The 16,760-nt window shown below is 47.0% G+C and overlaps 2 protein-coding genes across 14 annotated transcripts in view; one reads left to right on the forward strand and one right to left on the reverse strand.

Annotated features, from left to right (window-relative positions):
• The window catches only part of LOC102088507 (acyl-coenzyme A synthetase ACSM4, mitochondrial), a 164,663-nt gene that overhangs the window by 41,535 nt on the left and 106,368 nt on the right, over positions 1-16,760 (forward strand). The window lies entirely within an intron of this gene.
• On the reverse strand, positions 1,066-16,510 carry GPR139 (G protein-coupled receptor 139). The gene is made up of 2 exons (XM_065031032.1): positions 16,179-16,510; positions 1,066-2,573 (listed from the first exon to the last, which is right to left on the reverse strand). The coding sequence occupies exons 1-2, from the start codon at positions 16,297-16,299 to the stop codon at positions 1,639-1,641; spliced, it is 1,056 nt and encodes a 351-aa protein (XP_064887104.1). The 5' UTR covers positions 16,300-16,510; the 3' UTR covers positions 1,066-1,638.

The following is a 16,760-nucleotide window of genomic DNA, read 5'->3' on the forward strand; positions in this document are numbered from 1 at the left end:
GGATGCCAGCACAAGTTGGTGTGCAAATGCAACCTTTGTGGGAACCAGGTTGTTGTCCTCAGCAGGACTTTTGCAGAGTTGGTGTTTCTTAGGGAAAGTGCACCAAAGCTGAGCCATCCATGGGTTTTAGAGAGATGCTTTCAGCCTTCAGATCCCACCAAAGTGGGACTGACTGGATCCCTTCTCAGAGGACATTGCTGCGTTAGTCCCTGCTGCACCACAAGCTCCACGATGGTGATGGGCACAGGCACAAACGCAGTGCTAGCACCAGGTACTTCTTATTTGCGGTTACTGAGAAGCTGCTGTGTCCACTGACCACATTGTGCTTGTGTTCACCACGCAAGGAAGTCTGCTCTCGTGTTCAGTAAGGCTGCATTAAGTGCCCTATATAGAAGTGAAAAGGTTGTGGCGCGTGGCTCTGAGAGACCGCATGCCAAGATTTGAAAAGGAGTGAAATTAAAAGAAATTAATTTCTGCCTTCCTGTAAATCTTTTCTCACACTCAGCTTTGCTGGGCTGCTCTTTTTTGAGCGGGAAGGAAAAGAAGTTAAGCTACTTTAAATAAGGTAAATATTTAAAAGCTTTAGTCTATGCTGATCTATGTTTGTACTGCTGTTGAGTATTCAACAGTTTGTTGGTTTGGTTTTGTTTTGTTTTTAACAATGAAATGGCGAATCTGCAATAGAATGGCATAATCTGTAAGGAGAAAATCTTAGGTTGAGGTTTTTATATGTTAATCCCTAAAAACCTGAACACAGGAGATAACTGAAACTCTTTGATTAAGAAGGAACCTGAAGGCTGTGACCACTCCGAGCGTCACAAGAGCAGCTTTGGTGGGAGCTCTGCATCACGCAGGATTTGGCCTCACAATTGAGTCTTTAGACACCATAACTGAAATAGCTGGGAAAAGGTGCTGCTCTTGTTCTTGGCTCTAGAAACCTCCCTCCCTCCCTTGAACTCCCCTGTCTCGGTCGCATTCTTAAATAACAACTTAAAATATATGAATATTGGCAGCTTGCAGGATTTCTTTCCGTGCTGAAGCTGCAATAGGTACTAGATTGGTCCTTGAGCCTTGTTCAAATGAGCCAAAAAGGGCTTTCACAGTTTGTGTCTTGCAGGCTGCCTCCTGCAATGGGGTCTTGACAGCAAGACTGTGTGTGGTGGGACTGCATGTCAGAAACAACGCGTCATTTTTGGCAAGTGCACACACCAGAAATGGCACCTTCCACAGTACATAAAAGCATCTGTTTGCTCTGTTGATACTGATCTGTGTGGTCAAGTAAGGTTTTGTTGTTGTGTTTTAAAAGGTTGTAATTAAACACTGTTGTCACTTCCCCCCTCCGATGACTTTGGACTGCACTAGTGCTGGGATGCAAAACGTTTGAGTGCGACTGAACGCTAAGACTTGAACTCTGAAGCATATTCAGAATGCTATGTAAGAGACAGAGATGTTTGCCTTCTCACTTTTGCTCGTAAAATCAAGTGCTTCCATTCCTTCTCACAGTCTGATCTGCCCTTGGTCTCCCAGGGAAATGAAATCAAATGACCTCTCTTCAAAACAGCCATTTCAGCAAATTACATCCTGAAGATGTAACCACTTGAAAAGAACTTGCACCCAGAAACTCCAACTATTGCCTTTTCATGGTGATATTTTTATAGGCTTTCCATTCTTATCATACTGATAAACCAGCATTTTGATGCAGTGGGAGTTGGCCGGGGAAATCCAAGGGCTGCTTGTTATGGAAAAGTTATGATTTGTATAGAATTGCACAGGTTGCTTCTGACACTTAAAGAAGGCTTTCAGTGTGGCAGCTGCCATTGTGCGAAATCTTTTGCTAATAAAACAGTAGAGGAAGAAATTAATTGCAGTGTTCAGCAGCGCTAGCATATTGGCGATGTCTGACACAATATGTACCACCCAGCTGTTGTTTATGGGTGATACGTAGAGGTGATACAATATCATGATTATTCTTGGTGCCCAAAGTATGGCAAAAATAGAAGTTATAGTAAACAAAATGGCTGTTGTTTTCCCCGTGGAGTACCCTCGCAGTCGGAAATTGCTCTTTCGTCGCAGCTTGTACACAATGATAGAATTCAGGATGAAGAAGATGGAGCAGGGCACTAAGTACACAGTAAAACAGTGGGTCCAGATGAGGACATGATGCATTGATGTGCTTATGTAGTCTTCAATCCAAATATTGGGCCACCAGTAGTAGGGGATGCTGGTTAAAAAGCAGGTGATATAGACACTAACAATGACTTTTCGAGTACGAGCAGGGTAGGAAACAGTGTGATACTTCAGCGGATGGCACACAGCTATATACCTATCGATCGTTAGTGGAACCGTAATCCAAATGGAGGTGTGAATGGAAGAAAATTCCAAGACCTCAATTATTTTGTCCAGTACCTGAGGCATCTGTTTATTTAAGATGAAGTCTTCCATGAGGAAGTCAACAAAGACAATGAAGAAGAGAACCAGGATATCAGCAGCAGCTAGAGCTAGAAGGTAGTTATAGGAGGACTTCTGCCTGCGAGCCACGAGTTGGGAAAGGATGATGACTGTCAAGATGTTTGCTGTGGAGACAGAAACACAGAGTTAGGCTATTAAGATGTATTAATAACGCCGGCTTTTCTGAGCACTTGCTTGGAGCACTAGCTCTGTGCAAGCACTTGGCAATGTGATCACTTTTGTTCAAGTCCAAAACAAAACCAGAAGGAAAATGCTACAGTTGCGTCCCTCAGAGAAGCTGTTGCAGTGACAGCCACGTGTGGCCCTGCTCCAGCAGTGGGATACACAAACACTCATTGTCCCGGCAGGCCAGGATGAGGGACAAAGTCAGGACCTTCATTCCCAGGCACAGGGTTAGGGGGTGTCCAGCAGCCCTTTGTCTCCTCAGAACAGATGGAGAGGTTGAGTTAAGGCCTTGGCGCTCTGGCTGCTCTCTGGTCAGCCCTGCTGCTGCTGCGGGCATGGAGCAGCATCCTGAGCAGGGGGCACAGGAAGGTAAGAGGAGCAGCAGCAGCAAAACATAATGTCTCACACAAAGAAACCTTTTTTTTATTTCTCTCCTTGCTTTATTCTTGTTTGTTTATTTTTTAACACGTGACAAATGAGAAGGGTGGGGTGGGCTTTGGACAGAGACATTTTGTTCCTCATCCCAGCTTGTGGTGCCTGCCTGTTTTAGTTTTGAACTCCATCTAAAAAGAGCTAAAATCAAAGCTCACCTGTATAAGTAATTTTCTCTTGACTGAGTGGGATCCTAATTGAGAGAAGGACTTCCAGGGAAACACATGTCCTTGGCTCCTTGGGAGCTGGAGGTGCTTTGCAGCGCTGAAAGTTTTCAGCTCTGCCCAGGATGAATCTCCTGAAATTCAGTCCTGCCTGTTTGACCCGCTCTCCTACGGATGGGCTCTGGGGAAGTGTCTCCTCACCACTGAACTGATCTGTTCCACAAAGACCTGCTTACTTGTTCAGAGCTGTTCTTTACAAGTCCTTCTCCACCTACAAGGCCATTTTTCTCTGGAGTGATGCAGTTGAGCCTTAAATGTAATCCTGCTGGTCACATCAGACGTGATGAATGTTCTGATTCAGTCTGAGTATAAACACCCCTGGGTTTCCTGAAAAAGCATCTGCTTGCAGCTCTTTGGCCACAATACAGACCCATCACCTAAACCATGCCTAGAGGTATTGCATGACAAATAATATTGTGTGGTGAAGTGCTCAAGTGTCTTGTCTCTGTTTCACTATCTGGTTTGTTTCAGTCTTCTAAAGCTGTGATTCAACTTAAAGATACACTTTAGTGGATGCTGGAACCAGTACTATGAGGGATGCTATTGGAAGGGCTCAGTCCTACAGGCGCTGGCCAGGCAGAGCTCCCTAACATGGATACAAACAGCCCTTGCAGGCCTTGAGAAGCTTTCCTGGAGCACTAAGGTATAGCCAAATTTTAACTACTTGCTTATGTTTGCTAGAACTTACTGTGTAAGTCTTGGTTCGGGAGGAAAAATCCTATTATTCTTCCTAGCAGTATGGCTGGAATGAGACAGGCATGATTCTTCCCATCAGAAGTTACATCACTTGGCTAAGATACATCAAGTAGCGCTTAAAAATCAGAGATCTGGTTTACTGTACAAGAGGCTGCTAAATGTTGATATTTGACATTTTTCTAAGTGTCCTATAAATCACCTCTTCTGCACATTCAATGCTTCAAACATTTCTGCCAGCTTTGATGGATTTCCCAAAACAAATCAACAGTAATTGTAAAGATTCCTTTAAATCAGAGAGAAAGGAAGTTGCTGACATTAAGGTAATGGTGACCTAGGGCATATGTCCTACTACTGAAAATGTGCTTTTCTTCTTTTTTTTAACTGTTTCACTTTGCACTGGAGAAAACTGCCTCCTTCAGAAATGCCTTCCAAGCCTGCTGTCTGGGAGCAAGATTTCTGCCACCAGGGAAATGAACTATGGCAGAATGAATGATCTTGAGTAATAGTCCTCATAAGTGTCACGTATTTTTATATTAACTTAATGTATTAATTCTGTATCTTGGAACAAAACTAAATCAAACATGACAATCAACTGATTCCTTCCCCAAAGAAAAAAAACTATATTTCCAACAGAATTGTCTCAAATTGCCTCTGGGGGAATTTTCCTGATTCTCCATTAACAGGAGTGCACCTGCATTGATTTCAGCTTGGAGCAGACGTGGGAGATGGGGCTGATGTAGACAGAACTGCTGTGTCATTTTTCATTTACTTGCTTACAAAATGCCTCTGTTGTGCCTGCTGATGAGCCCTAGAGGTACAGTGAGTGATGTACTGTCAAGGAAATCCTCGAGCTGGAGTGTTTATCATGATTCTGCAGTCCCTGTTAGTTCTGGCCAGCCAGGCTGAGTGGCTTAGCTTCACAGACACATGGGGTTCATCTTCTCTTTAAATGCCCCAGGTCTGACTCACTCCAGCAGCAGCGGGAGCCAGCGTGAAGCAAGGGGGATGCCTGGGGACGTTGGTCCCTGCCGGAGGAACTCCTGCAGGGATGCTCAAGTTGTGCCATATCCAGGCACAGTAGCCCTGCTCCCCAACCCCTTCTGCCCATTGCACGGTCCTGCTGTTTGGTTCTAACCCCCCTCTCATTTTCCAATGAGAGCAGATTTATGAGCAGTCCTTTGCTCTTTACCCTCTCCCCCTGTGTTTCTCAGGGTTCCCAGCAACAGCAGTAACAGCATGTTCTGAAATGCAAGTTATTCGTCTAATGCCAGCGAGCTTTGCTTGGTGAAGCCGGATTAGAAAATTGATCTGACAAAGTACGTGCAAGCTCTATCCAATTTTTCTGCAAGGGTTACGGTATCTTGTATTGGAAATGCTTTCCCTAGGATCACGTTAGGGCTTTTTCTGTCTGGATGATACAAAATATAGTAATATCATTTACTTTGTGAAAAATAATACATGCTGGGGTGCAGCAGAAAGTTGCCAGTACAGCAGTGTCTTAGCACAGGGTTTGGGAGTATTTTTCCTGCTGCATGCTGTATAGGGAAGGTAAAGAAGAGCTACAGATAAGTTGCAGTCCTTCACCCATTTCCTAGCCAGCATTGTTAGTCCTTGCTGTGTCCTCAAACAGTCTAAAGCTCAGTAAAATGGGAAATGGGTGGGATCAGTGCTCAGTGTGAACAGCTGCGTCCTTGTACCAGCATCTCAGTGACTCCTGGGTACCTGCTCAGTGCTCCACAAGCTCTCCTGTGGACAAAAATTACCTACTGCATGCAAAAGGTGATGGAAGAGCATTTGTGACCACATTTTAACCTTGTTTACCCTAATTCTTGCACTAATATTGTACTCAGTGATGACAACTATGGCAGAAATTATGATGGGGATATAAAAATATCTGTGTCTACTTAATGTATGTGGATCTACAGCTTCTGGATATGTCAGTGCTCATAAATTGTCCTGGATGGTATGCTGCCCATTTCTTGTGGTGTTTTTTGTTTGTTTGGGTTTTTTTAAGATACTAAGTAGTTAAGATCATCTGAATTTGAAAAAGATTTATCACTGTGCTAGGAGTTGATTAGGGGATGACAGATGGGAATTTATGCCAGCGCTGCTTGCTACAGTGCAGTATTCTGAATTTATAAATATCTGGTTGAGAACCAGGGCTTGATTAGGGACTAGCTGGCTGAAACCTTGAGATGCTACAAGCAAATGATGAGAAGCAACTGTAAGACATGGCAGTCTCAATCCTTTCCCTTAAGTCATGAGGATGCTTTTGAGACACAGCATCTGAAGGTCCCTGACACCCAAACACCATCAGTCCATGCTGCTCAAAATACAGCAACCTTCTAACTCAGCCAGGCTTTGCTATGGGATACTTGCATCTCTCCTTTGACATCTCCTCTGACATTATCAGCTGCTGAGTACAAACTGTAGCACTGAAATTCATGCTGTTTGTCCTGCATATCTGAGAGGGAACATCCTTTAGAAGTAACCTTGGTTCTTATGTGGATTTGCATTTGCTTCCTGTGCCAAAGCCACGCTGCCTTGTCTGCAGAGCCCAGGCAGTCTTGCAGTGCCTGGGACCTAACGGCACAGCTTTCTCCTCAGCTTCTTGTTTTCTGGATTACACTCACAGCTCAAATAGTGTCTAACCACAGTCTTTATAGGGGATTCATAGAGCTCCTTCCACCAACTGTTATCACCACGTGTGAGCTTAAGCAGGAACAATTGTATCTGTCCAGAGAAGAAATAGGCCCGTTTCTGGGTTTTGGTTTTGTTTGTTTTATTGAAAGCATTTTGCACATACACAGCAGCCTGTGTAATGAAACAGCCTTTACAACGCAAGTGGTAGTGCTGCTGCATTGGAAATAAGGCCTGCTGTGTGGTTCAGTAGTTCAGCATCATAAACTACCTAAATGAAGTGGCCATGAGCGTCGCTTACCGAGTGTGATAAACATTAGGTCACTGAGTATAATGGACACCTTTTACTGAATACAGTTGTTGCTAGGATCCCTACAAATTATTGTGCAATGCGTGAAACTGCTCTGTAGGCCTTGCATTAGTCACCTGACTGGCACAAAGAGAGACAGTTTATGAACGGGAATTTTTAAATTGTTTTAAAAAATATGTTAGTAACAGCTCCTCCTTGGATTTAGAAACTTTAAGACTAAGTACGATATTCAGAAAAAGTGTGGTGAAAAAATGGGTGTTTTGGCTTAATGGGAATAGATAATTTCCTCTAAGCTAGAGGCAATATTAAAATGTAAACAGGTGCCATGTCCAGCAGCCAGATCTGGCCACGGTTACTAGCTCTGCCATTCACCAGTAGTTACCAGATTGGATGAGAATGGCGTTCAGCCTTTGCTTTGTGTGGGAGCTCTCTGGAAAAGATGCTGACACTGGATGATTTCTGATGGAGCCAACGTAACAGGAGTTATTAAAAAAAAAAAACCTAAAATGCTGTGGCAAAGTAAATGTGTTTATTAATTATGTTGGCTACAGCTGGTTATATGGCCTTTAAAAATGACCCCTGGATGCTGTTTGTCATTAGAGAAGACAGGGCAGTTACACATTTTTTTCCTTACAGCCAGTATGGGTCAAACTCAACACTACAGCAGATGGGGACAACCTTAGTGAACGGTGCCTGCTCATGGCTCATGTGATTTGTTCCTTTCTTTTGTAATTTGTTCTTCTTTTTTATCATATCCTGAGATCCTTACTTAAACTGTTGTGAGGCATAAAGAGATACTTTATAGAATATCATTCATGCTATACAAGTTTTTCCTTTCCTGAGAGTTCCTGTGAGGATTGTTTTTTAAAGTAAATTCATTTGTTGTTCAATTGTCTGAGTGCTGCCGAACAGCACGTACCCACTCACCCTCGGGAGGGAAGGGACCTCAGCCCCTTCTGCCGGTGCCTGCATCATCTCCCAGGGGATGGAGAGGGATATCTGAGCCAAAAAATTAGCATCGCAAAAGCTACAGCAGGTGTGGATACAAGACTGTCACAGGAGGAGGTTTCACACCTTGTAGGAAGGCTCTCATGTGGTTTGTGCGTAGAAATCCCCTGTGCAGGGGCAGACCGTGCCAGCTCTGAGGGCAAAAGCAAGCCTGGAGGTACAGGAAGACTGGGCTCCTGCCCAGGGTACCCAAACTCCCCTCCATATGCAGGAGAGCGGGTTAGTGACTGCCAGAGAAAACGTGGCATGGCCTTGTGCTTACAAGTCACAGGTGAATTAATGAGTTGGTGTCAGAGGCCAGATTCTAACGACGAAATCTGGCCTCCAAGGACATTTTTCTCACTGACAGTGTTTATTAGCTGAGGTGGCTCTGGGGAAGGATGCTATGAATGGAGTACTTTGCTTGGCGGCTGGCGCTGGCTGGTCATGGAGGCCAGAGGAGAGTCTTAATCCAGCCAAAGGCATTTCCTCGCTGTTGGAGGGCACAGACACGGTAATGGTGTGGAGACGCCGATGGCCAGGGATTCACTTTGAGCCTTGCCAGCCACTCAGGCTCAAGTGCAGTAACTTGTCTGGCACACAGGTGTAATTACATTGCATTGCTTTCAGTTTTCCTAGATGGTCAGAGTAGGCTTTTTACCCTAGCCTTTATAAAATAGGGCTATTTTTGCAATATGAGAACAGCCCAGAAGGAATGCCAGGCTAAGATGCAGGGAGGCCCAGTACGCGCTCACCGGTGACAGACGTGTGTTAATGTGACAGGGATCTGGTTCTCCTCTTGCTGTCTTCACCCTCCTCATTCGCCTTTCCTGAGCTGGGCCTACAGCACAGAAAGTCTCTAAAGACTCTTGGACATTTATCCCCTGAAGCCTTTCTTAGAGGTACCTTCATGAGGATAAAAATGTCTAAAACTTACATCCCAAAATCTAGCCTTGCATGTTGCTACCAGAGCAGTAAAGCTTTCTAATGGAAATCAGTGCTGGCAGGAGAAAAAGCAATCTGCAAAATAATGCAGAAATCATGAAAGAGATTTGGTTATTCATGCAATGTATTTGGACAGATGGAGATTTTCAAGGCAATACAGGTGTCTCATTTGGCAGGTGTCTGTGGCTTCTAAATGTGGGCTGTCAGCAAGGTTTAAGAGGTCTCAAGCTGAGTAACTTGAGCTTGAGGATGACAAAACCATTCTGCCCTTTTGATATTGGATGCCAAAGCACCGAGGCAGGTGCCAAAGGTATTTGATGGGACTGCTAGGATGGAGGTAGGATGTGATTTCATAAGAGCACTGGCAGGAATTCTTTACTGAACATGAATAATTAAGAGGATTTTACTGTTGATTGTGGTTTTGCTAAAACCCAAAGTTTTTATGTCTTCCTAAAGCATTAGCTAATGCAATAGGAGTTCAGGCTCGCAAACCTCATGGCCAAGCTTTCTCAGAGACTATGCCAGTTTTACACAATATGCAGGAAATTGAAGACTGTGTAAAATCATTGCTGTTTGGCTTTATTTCCCCACAGAAAATATGCTGCATCCACACTAAATATATCATTCTTTGCTGTGCTAGTCTGGACATTGAAGAAAGCACACCTGGAATGAACAAATGTTTGTGCGATATCCTAGTCTGATGTAACTGGCTGACAGGTAATTTGTCTTGAAACCAAAAGCAACCTCTAGTGCACCTATGTGTGCAGTCAATGCACCCGCTGATTGAAAAGATGGAGAAGTTAAATGACTGTACAATTCCAGGGACTCTCTGTTTCAGGTGGTAGAAGAGAACAATTTCAGTGAAAAAGATGTGTTCAGTGTTTCAACAGGCAAGCTTCTCTTCCATGGATATTGTTCATCTTCTGTACTGCTAATTCTGGTCCTCCTTGGTAGCCTCTACTTCATTCGCTCTGCACTGGTGTCCTGGGGGACAACTCAGCACCAGCTTCTCCCATCAGGTCACCTCCAGAACGGCACCAACAGTGCTCTGGATATTGGGGTTTAGGATCCTTACATACATACGTATCTCTATTTTGCAGAATGAAAATTGAATTGTGTGCAAGGTCTCCTGTGCTCAAGGGATTAATTTTTGCTTTGTTTCCTTTTCTGGTGTCTCAAAGTTAATGGGAAAAATAGATTAAAGGCTCAAAAAGATCACCTGAAACAGAAGGTGAAAGCTTTTGTGGCCAGGGATTGCTTTACACGTGGTGTGTGAAAGAGAGCAACCCATGTCAGGACATCTCCATGCTGTTTGTTTGCCTACAGCAAATTGTTTTGATGTTTGCAGATGAAGGCCTTCTCCTGCTGGCTTGCTTCTGCTGATTCACCCATATTTTATGGAGGGGAGCAGAACGAGGAGAAGGAAGACAGAACTAAGTACGGGGGTGGATGAAGAACAGCAGGATATGAGACTGCCTAGTGCTTCTGAATGGCTTGGCTTCTTAACAACTGGGGGTTCTGCATTACCCACCTACCGTGAAAACTGGCTGTGCTCTCTCTTTTGTGTCATTGTCATTTCAAGAAAAAGATCTCCTTTGGAGTTTTTCCTTCTCAGTCCATTTCAGCAGCCTGCCATACAAGGTTGTGCACTTCATAGTCTACTGAGCCTCCCAAATATTGTACCTCGTTACCATTATAGCCCTGACTGTGTTGTTTCCTACTGATATGGCAAAAGAAACGCAAAGTTGTGCTCTGTAGTGGCGTTCAGAGATGTGCAATCAAGTCCTTTTCTGCATTAGCATGGATTCAGCCACACGCTGCCTTTCAGGCTGCCAGGCTGTGGTGGCCACAGTCACAGACAGAGTGACCAAACTAAATTGCTCCCATCTGCATGCCTTGCTGTCACTGTTTCTGTGCAGGAACACTGTAACGAATCTATTCTTTTTCATAACGAGTCTTCTTCCCTTAAAGAAAAAGCATTCATTTTACAATAGGAAGTGACTCATTTTAAGCACGTTAGCAGCAGTTCTGTTCCCCTCTGTCCAGTAGTGCTACTGTAATGTGCTGCAGTGCCCTTTGCTTGCTCTGATAGCTAAGCTAAAGTTCTGCCAATTTATTTGTCCTTCTTTAAGCAGGATGCAATGTACTGGCTTTGCATCCAATTCAGATTTTAAGTCAGAGAAAGTATGGTCTTCGAATAAAAGGTGGGTTGAATCAGGCCTCAGGAGGGTTCAGTTCTTATTCATTGTGTGAACTCTATCTAATGAGCAACAGCTGAAGAGTGCTGTTCTTTCAAGGTCATAACTCTGCATGTAAAAATTCTTCCACTCATATTTTCAGATCTTCCTTTAGCACTTCTATTGTTCAGGTGTGCTGTTATGAGAGGGGCTATTTATGCAGATGTTGGAAATGCTGTCTTTAATCAGAAGCCTGCACTGTGATTGCAGAAGGATACAGGAGGTAGTAGATGGCAGGAATCCAAGATGGGTCATGCTTCTGTACTGCTGTGTGCTGTATGTACACCTGCCTTTGGCCTGCTTTGGTATGTACTGGGTATTACATGCCATATGAGTCATCAACAAACATTGCTACCCGTCACCCTTCCTACTCATAGTACTAAGCAAGTTGTGGCTGTAAGCATGGAGGTGGCAACACTCTTCAGGTCTCGTTCCTCCTACACTGCTGGGAGTGGAGAGAAACACAGCTGGGCTGCTGTGTGGTGCTGGTCTCTTAGGTGAGGGGTGCTCACCAGCAGTACCTGCTTTGCCAGGACAATGAGCTTGAATGCCTCCCAGGTAGCCTCCTTATTCCAAGCTGCATATAGGGAGAAGGCTCCAGGAGGACCAGTTCTCCATCGTTTCAGCTTGCCTGTGACTGGTACTGCAGTTTGCACAGGTGCAGTGCATGTCAATCCAACACCCTAGGAAGGAGCTGACTTGCTGTGCAAGGACAGACGGTCTGTCATCTGTTAGGGGAAGGCTAAAAAGGTTAGGCACCCCTGCTGAGTTTACACCTTCCTCTAGGTCAGGACTACAGTTTCTCTCCCTCTGCATGGAGCCTGCTGAGTGCGCTCTGTTCGTGGCTGGTCTTTGAATGACCTGGCTTGTCCCCATCTCTGCGACACCTTGTTCAGGCAGCAGGTCTGACACAAAAGCTACCTGTTCACACCCTCCAGCTGGGAGCACCCAAGTGTGTCCAGGCTGCTTTCCCAAGCTTGCCAAGTCCTGAATCCGAGTTTAAATTGGTGTGATGGGTTTTAAGCAGAAGCCTAAAGCATGAATAAAAGGAATGTGTAGACCAGGCTCTCAAGGTTTGGAGAAGCACTTCCCTGGGGCATTGGTGCGAGTCTGTTACCTCCTGGGGATGCTGTGTGGGTACCAGGTATGTGCCTGTCTTTTGTCACTGGGATACGATGATCCCTGAAGTTGAATTGTTCCCCAGGTAAACAACTGACCAGAGAGCAAAGTGGAACCAGCAGTCACACAATAAGAAAGCCAGATTTTACTCTGCCTCTCTGCACTGTCACGAAGAGGAGACCCCTGGAAGTGTGGATCAGGCCAGGCCCCGGTCTAGGAAATGCTGCCACTTTGTCCTTTCAGCAGCCATGTGCTGTCCCCATGATAGGGAAGTTGACTGCATGCGAGACAACTCAGTTGCTGCTGCACCTTCTAATGAAGCAGGAATCAGGGTCACAGCCAGGTCTCTGCAGTGAGCATTGCTGCTCCTCTGCCTGACCTGCCCAGCCATGTTCAGTGGCACAACTATAGCAGGAGCTCTTTGGTGTTGCTGCTTTGTGCAGCTCTCACTGGCAAAGAGATGGACTGAGAATTGGTACCTGTTGCTCTTTGCTTCCTTACCAGCGCCCTCCTGTATTGAATTGGAGAAATTTCTTCCCTCACTCACATCTGACAAGACCTCTTGTCAGGCATTTTCTCTCACTAAAGCAAGAAATACTTCCATTAAGCCTTCCTGCAGCCCCCCTCTCTTGCCTCCTGGCTAAGTGAAGATGCTTCAGAGGTCCTCTCCAACTGACAGACATGGGGAGTACAGAGACAGCAGAGCAGGGGCTGCAAAGCAGCTCCATAAATTATAAACCCATGCTCTAAATGGGAGTGTGACTCTGCTTCCAGTGCCGCTGCCTTGCTCTGCTCCCCACCCTTGCACCGTCAGTTTCTCTCCATCCCACGTAGCCTGCTCCTGGGGCACCCCTGCCCCTGGCAGCAGGACTGCACACTTGTGGGACCCCTTTGCACATCTGCACTCAAAACAAGTTTCCGAAAACAGTCTCTTGCTTGCTGGCCTATGGTTAGAGGGAAAAGAAGCAACCTCCCATCGCAGCTGATCAGAAGGTGCTATCATCTCTGGCAGTTGTGGCCCCTGCAGTGTGCGGTACCTGCTGCAGCAGGGTCAGCTTGCAGCGATGCCTCTGTGGTTGTCCCTCTGCAGGGCGCAGCCTGCGACTTGCCTCAGTGTGCTACAACCAGAGCAGGGGGCACAGGAGTTCACTTTGCTTTCTCTCATGTCAGCATTTTTCAGACTTTCTGGTGCCTGGTTGAAGAGGGAAAGAGCCACTGCTGAGAGCAGGATCTGCTGAGATGCCTGGGTCATGCAAGGGAGGCGAAAGGATGCTTTCTCTGCATGCACAATCAGGCCTAGCGTGGCTTGGCCTCAAAGTGGAGTTGTTGAGTTAGTAAAATTTCCTTCAGACACCAGAGCAGGAAAGGCAGAAACAGTTAACTGGTCTTCCCTCTCATCAGTCTGTCTTCAATATTTGTGACAAGGAGTCAACCATTTCCATTTCAGCAAAACACTGCACTAGTGCTGTATTTGAGGACAGATCTTAGATGATGTTTCCCTACAATTCTTGGCACCACACAAAGCTAATTACTCAGGTCCCACACACTCCAGGGTTCTTTTTCTAACAGGTAATACCTGTGCTACCTTTACAATTTTCTAATGCTCAAAAACTGAAGAACAGCTTCAAATTAAACAGGAAAAGCTCTTTTTAGCACTGTTCTTGCCCCATACTATATCCTTAATGAAGCTTGGCCATGTGAATCTTCCCCTACACATATCCAGTTTGTTCTCATCTCTGTGCAGTCTCAGGGACCACATACCTGATGTAAGTCCCCTGAACTCAGCAGCGTTACACCACCATGTGCTTTGGCTGGTTCTGTTAAGTGCTCTCACTGGTACCACTGCTGATCTGATCCCTTGAGAAATGTGTGGCACCACTGCGAATTTGGATCATGCACCGATTTTAGCCATGTTCTTAAAATGACAGTGTTGGGTCTGTAATTACAATGTAGTATCCTTAGGGAGCTGGTGCGAGTATGTGCACAATGCTCATTAAGTGATTTTTCTTGTCTGTGTACATAAGACTTTCCCCTGTTTCGGAGACATACAAATGCAAGCTTAGCCACAGACTGCTTCATAAAACTTCTTCACCTGATAATCTTGAGAAAGTCTTGGTCTGTTCCTAGGGGACAGGTGTTGAAATCAGAGCTTGTCATTACTGTGGAGATCTAAGCAGCCCCTAAGGAACTAATGAAGAGGAAAGTACTTCCTCATCCCTGCTGGTTGAGTCTCTTTAGGTCAGGGCTGAGACTCATCAATGTTGTGGAGCAGAGACACTTGCCTAAGCCCTGCATCCTCTGTGGGTAAACATAGGACTTAACTTTCCAGTTCTCTGAACTATTAGTGTGAACTATTAGCTAATCTTCAAATTTTAATTATAAGCCAGGGAGAAAAAAAAAATTTAAACTAACACAAAGAACATCAATTCATATGCAGAGTGGTAATTGCATGTGTGCTGTTCAGAGGCAGGCTTCTCTTTGTGTCTGATTAAATTTTTTTTCTATGAATTAATTGCTTGAATAAGAAATTAAGGTGAGCAGAACATTAAGAAATTGTAGACTATTAACTATTATTGCTGCTTGCCACTTTATGTACAGCTACACATTTAAAGCGCGATATGGGCACAACCATACTCTTAAAATACCAGTTCATCTTGGTGCATCAGATTGCTCTAACTTTTCCCCGACTCATTCTGCCTGTCCTTGGGATCGCTCTAAGTTTCTCCAAGGCTGGAGGCATTAAAGCAGGGAGCAAGCTGAGATGTTTTCCCACCCAGGCTATGCTGGGATGGGAGCTCTGCCTGCTGAAACCCAGTCCGTAACTGCAGAAGTGGTGCTGCACAAGCACTTCTGTGTGTCAAGGCATCTCACTAACAGCCTCAGACAGACCCCTCCGGGAGAAAAACCTGCTCAGTCCTCTGTCTCAGCTGAGACAGTCATGCTGATACGATGCTCATGTGGCATCTGCATGTTTTGAGCTGTGGATACCTGCCTGCTGGCAATGGTGTCTCATGAGTGTTCACATCACGCCTGAAACCTCCATCCTTTCTCCAGTTGGGGTCTCTTGCTTTTCTCATCCTCAGCATCTCTGTATTGTCTTTGTCCCCCTTTTAAGTAGGAAATTTTGCTGAACATCATACAGTCTGGAGGCTAGTTAGTGTCTGTGAGCCGGGACTTCCTTCTAAGCCCTGTACCTGCACTCAGGGATCTCAGTGTCATCATTGCCTTTGCAAGGTGCTGACCTTAAGACTGGACTTTCTAGATACTGCCCTGCTCCATCAGCCATGAGGACAGGCTCTTGAGTAAGACAACTGACTGCTAACCTTGTGATAGTGTGCTCCTTTCCTAGACAAGTTATTTACCGGTGGCACATTGCTCTTAGAGCCAGCCCTGCCCCAGGGAGTCAAGCAGAGGTTTGCACCAGAAAAACTCAACAGCTACACTTCTGATTATTGCCAGCCTGGCATGTGATCGATAGGGGACAGACCCGGTGCACTCCTGTCCTCAGTACCGCTTTGTCTTCAAAGGGCGAGATTTGCTATGGTAGAAACTTCACGACAGGCTGAGACTTTGTATGTCAAGTTCAAAGTCAGAGTGCCCGAGTCCGGGAGGGAAAGCGACCGCAGCGGTGCGAGGGCAGGCAGGGACAAACCCCGGCGGGAGAGAAAACGCCCGGACAGCACCGTGTCAGGCAGCGAAGATGCTGTCTGAGAAACGCCCCTGTAAATCCCACCAGGTACGCGAGGGAACACCTTCCCGGTGCCTTCAGCAGCCCGGGGACGCCGCAGCGCGCTCACCCCGCCCCGCAGGCAGCCAGGCAGCAGCCGCTCCGGGGAGCGCTGCTCGCAGCTCTGCGGGAGCCCCACAGCCTCACCCGCCGCCGCAGCAACCGGGGCAGCCCGGGCACGGCGCCCCGGCCCCGCCGGCTCCCCGCTGCCGGGGCGCGGCACTCACCCGGCAGCCCGAGGCAGAGCAGCAGGCTGTAGTAGACGACAGGTGCGTATCCCAAGCCGCAGCCATAGCGGTGGTGCGCCAGGAGGGAGCCGTTGTGGAGGTGGAGGTGGTTGTGCTCCATGGATGGACGCGCTCTTCCCGCGGCCGCGCTGCTGGCGCTCACTCCGCCGCACGGGCCGCCCCGGCCGCGCCGCCCGCCCGCCCCTCGCACGCTCAGCGGCGGCGGCGAGCGCGGCGCGGTCCCCGCGGCGGGCGGCGGCACATGGCGCGGCCCCCGGCGGTGCGGGGCGCTGCGGGGCCGGACGGGGCGGGACCAGCCCGGCTCCCGCCGGCAGGGCGGGGCGGCCCCCGCTTCAGGCCGCCCCGGCTGGCGGCACCCGCCGCCCCTCCGCCGCTGGATGTGTGACGGAGCCTGCCCTGGGACCCCCTGGGCGGCAGAGGCGGGTCTGGGGCCTCGAGGAGGACGGGAAGCCTGGCGGAGAGGGGCCTGAGGAGACCCAGCCTCGGGGCTGCTCCTCGGGACCTTCTCCGCTCTCAGCCCGGGTCAACACAGGGGTGCCCAGCTCTTGGCCTCTCTGTCAC

The sequence above is a fragment of the Columba livia genome, chromosome 15 (genome assembly GCF_036013475.1).
Source record: "Columba livia isolate bColLiv1 breed racing homer chromosome 15, bColLiv1.pat.W.v2, whole genome shotgun sequence".
Lineage (NCBI taxonomy): Eukaryota > Metazoa > Chordata > Aves > Columbiformes > Columbidae > Columba > Columba livia.

Coding starts and splice junctions, on each gene's coding strand:
- GPR139 (XM_065031032.1), bottom strand. CDS start 16,299: ATGGAGCACAACCACCTCCACCTCCACAACGGCTCCCTCCTGGCGCAC. Junction 2,574..16,178: donor GCTCTGCCTCGGGCTGCCGG/GTGAGTGCCGCG, acceptor CTGTCTCCACAG/CAAACATCTTGACAGTCATC.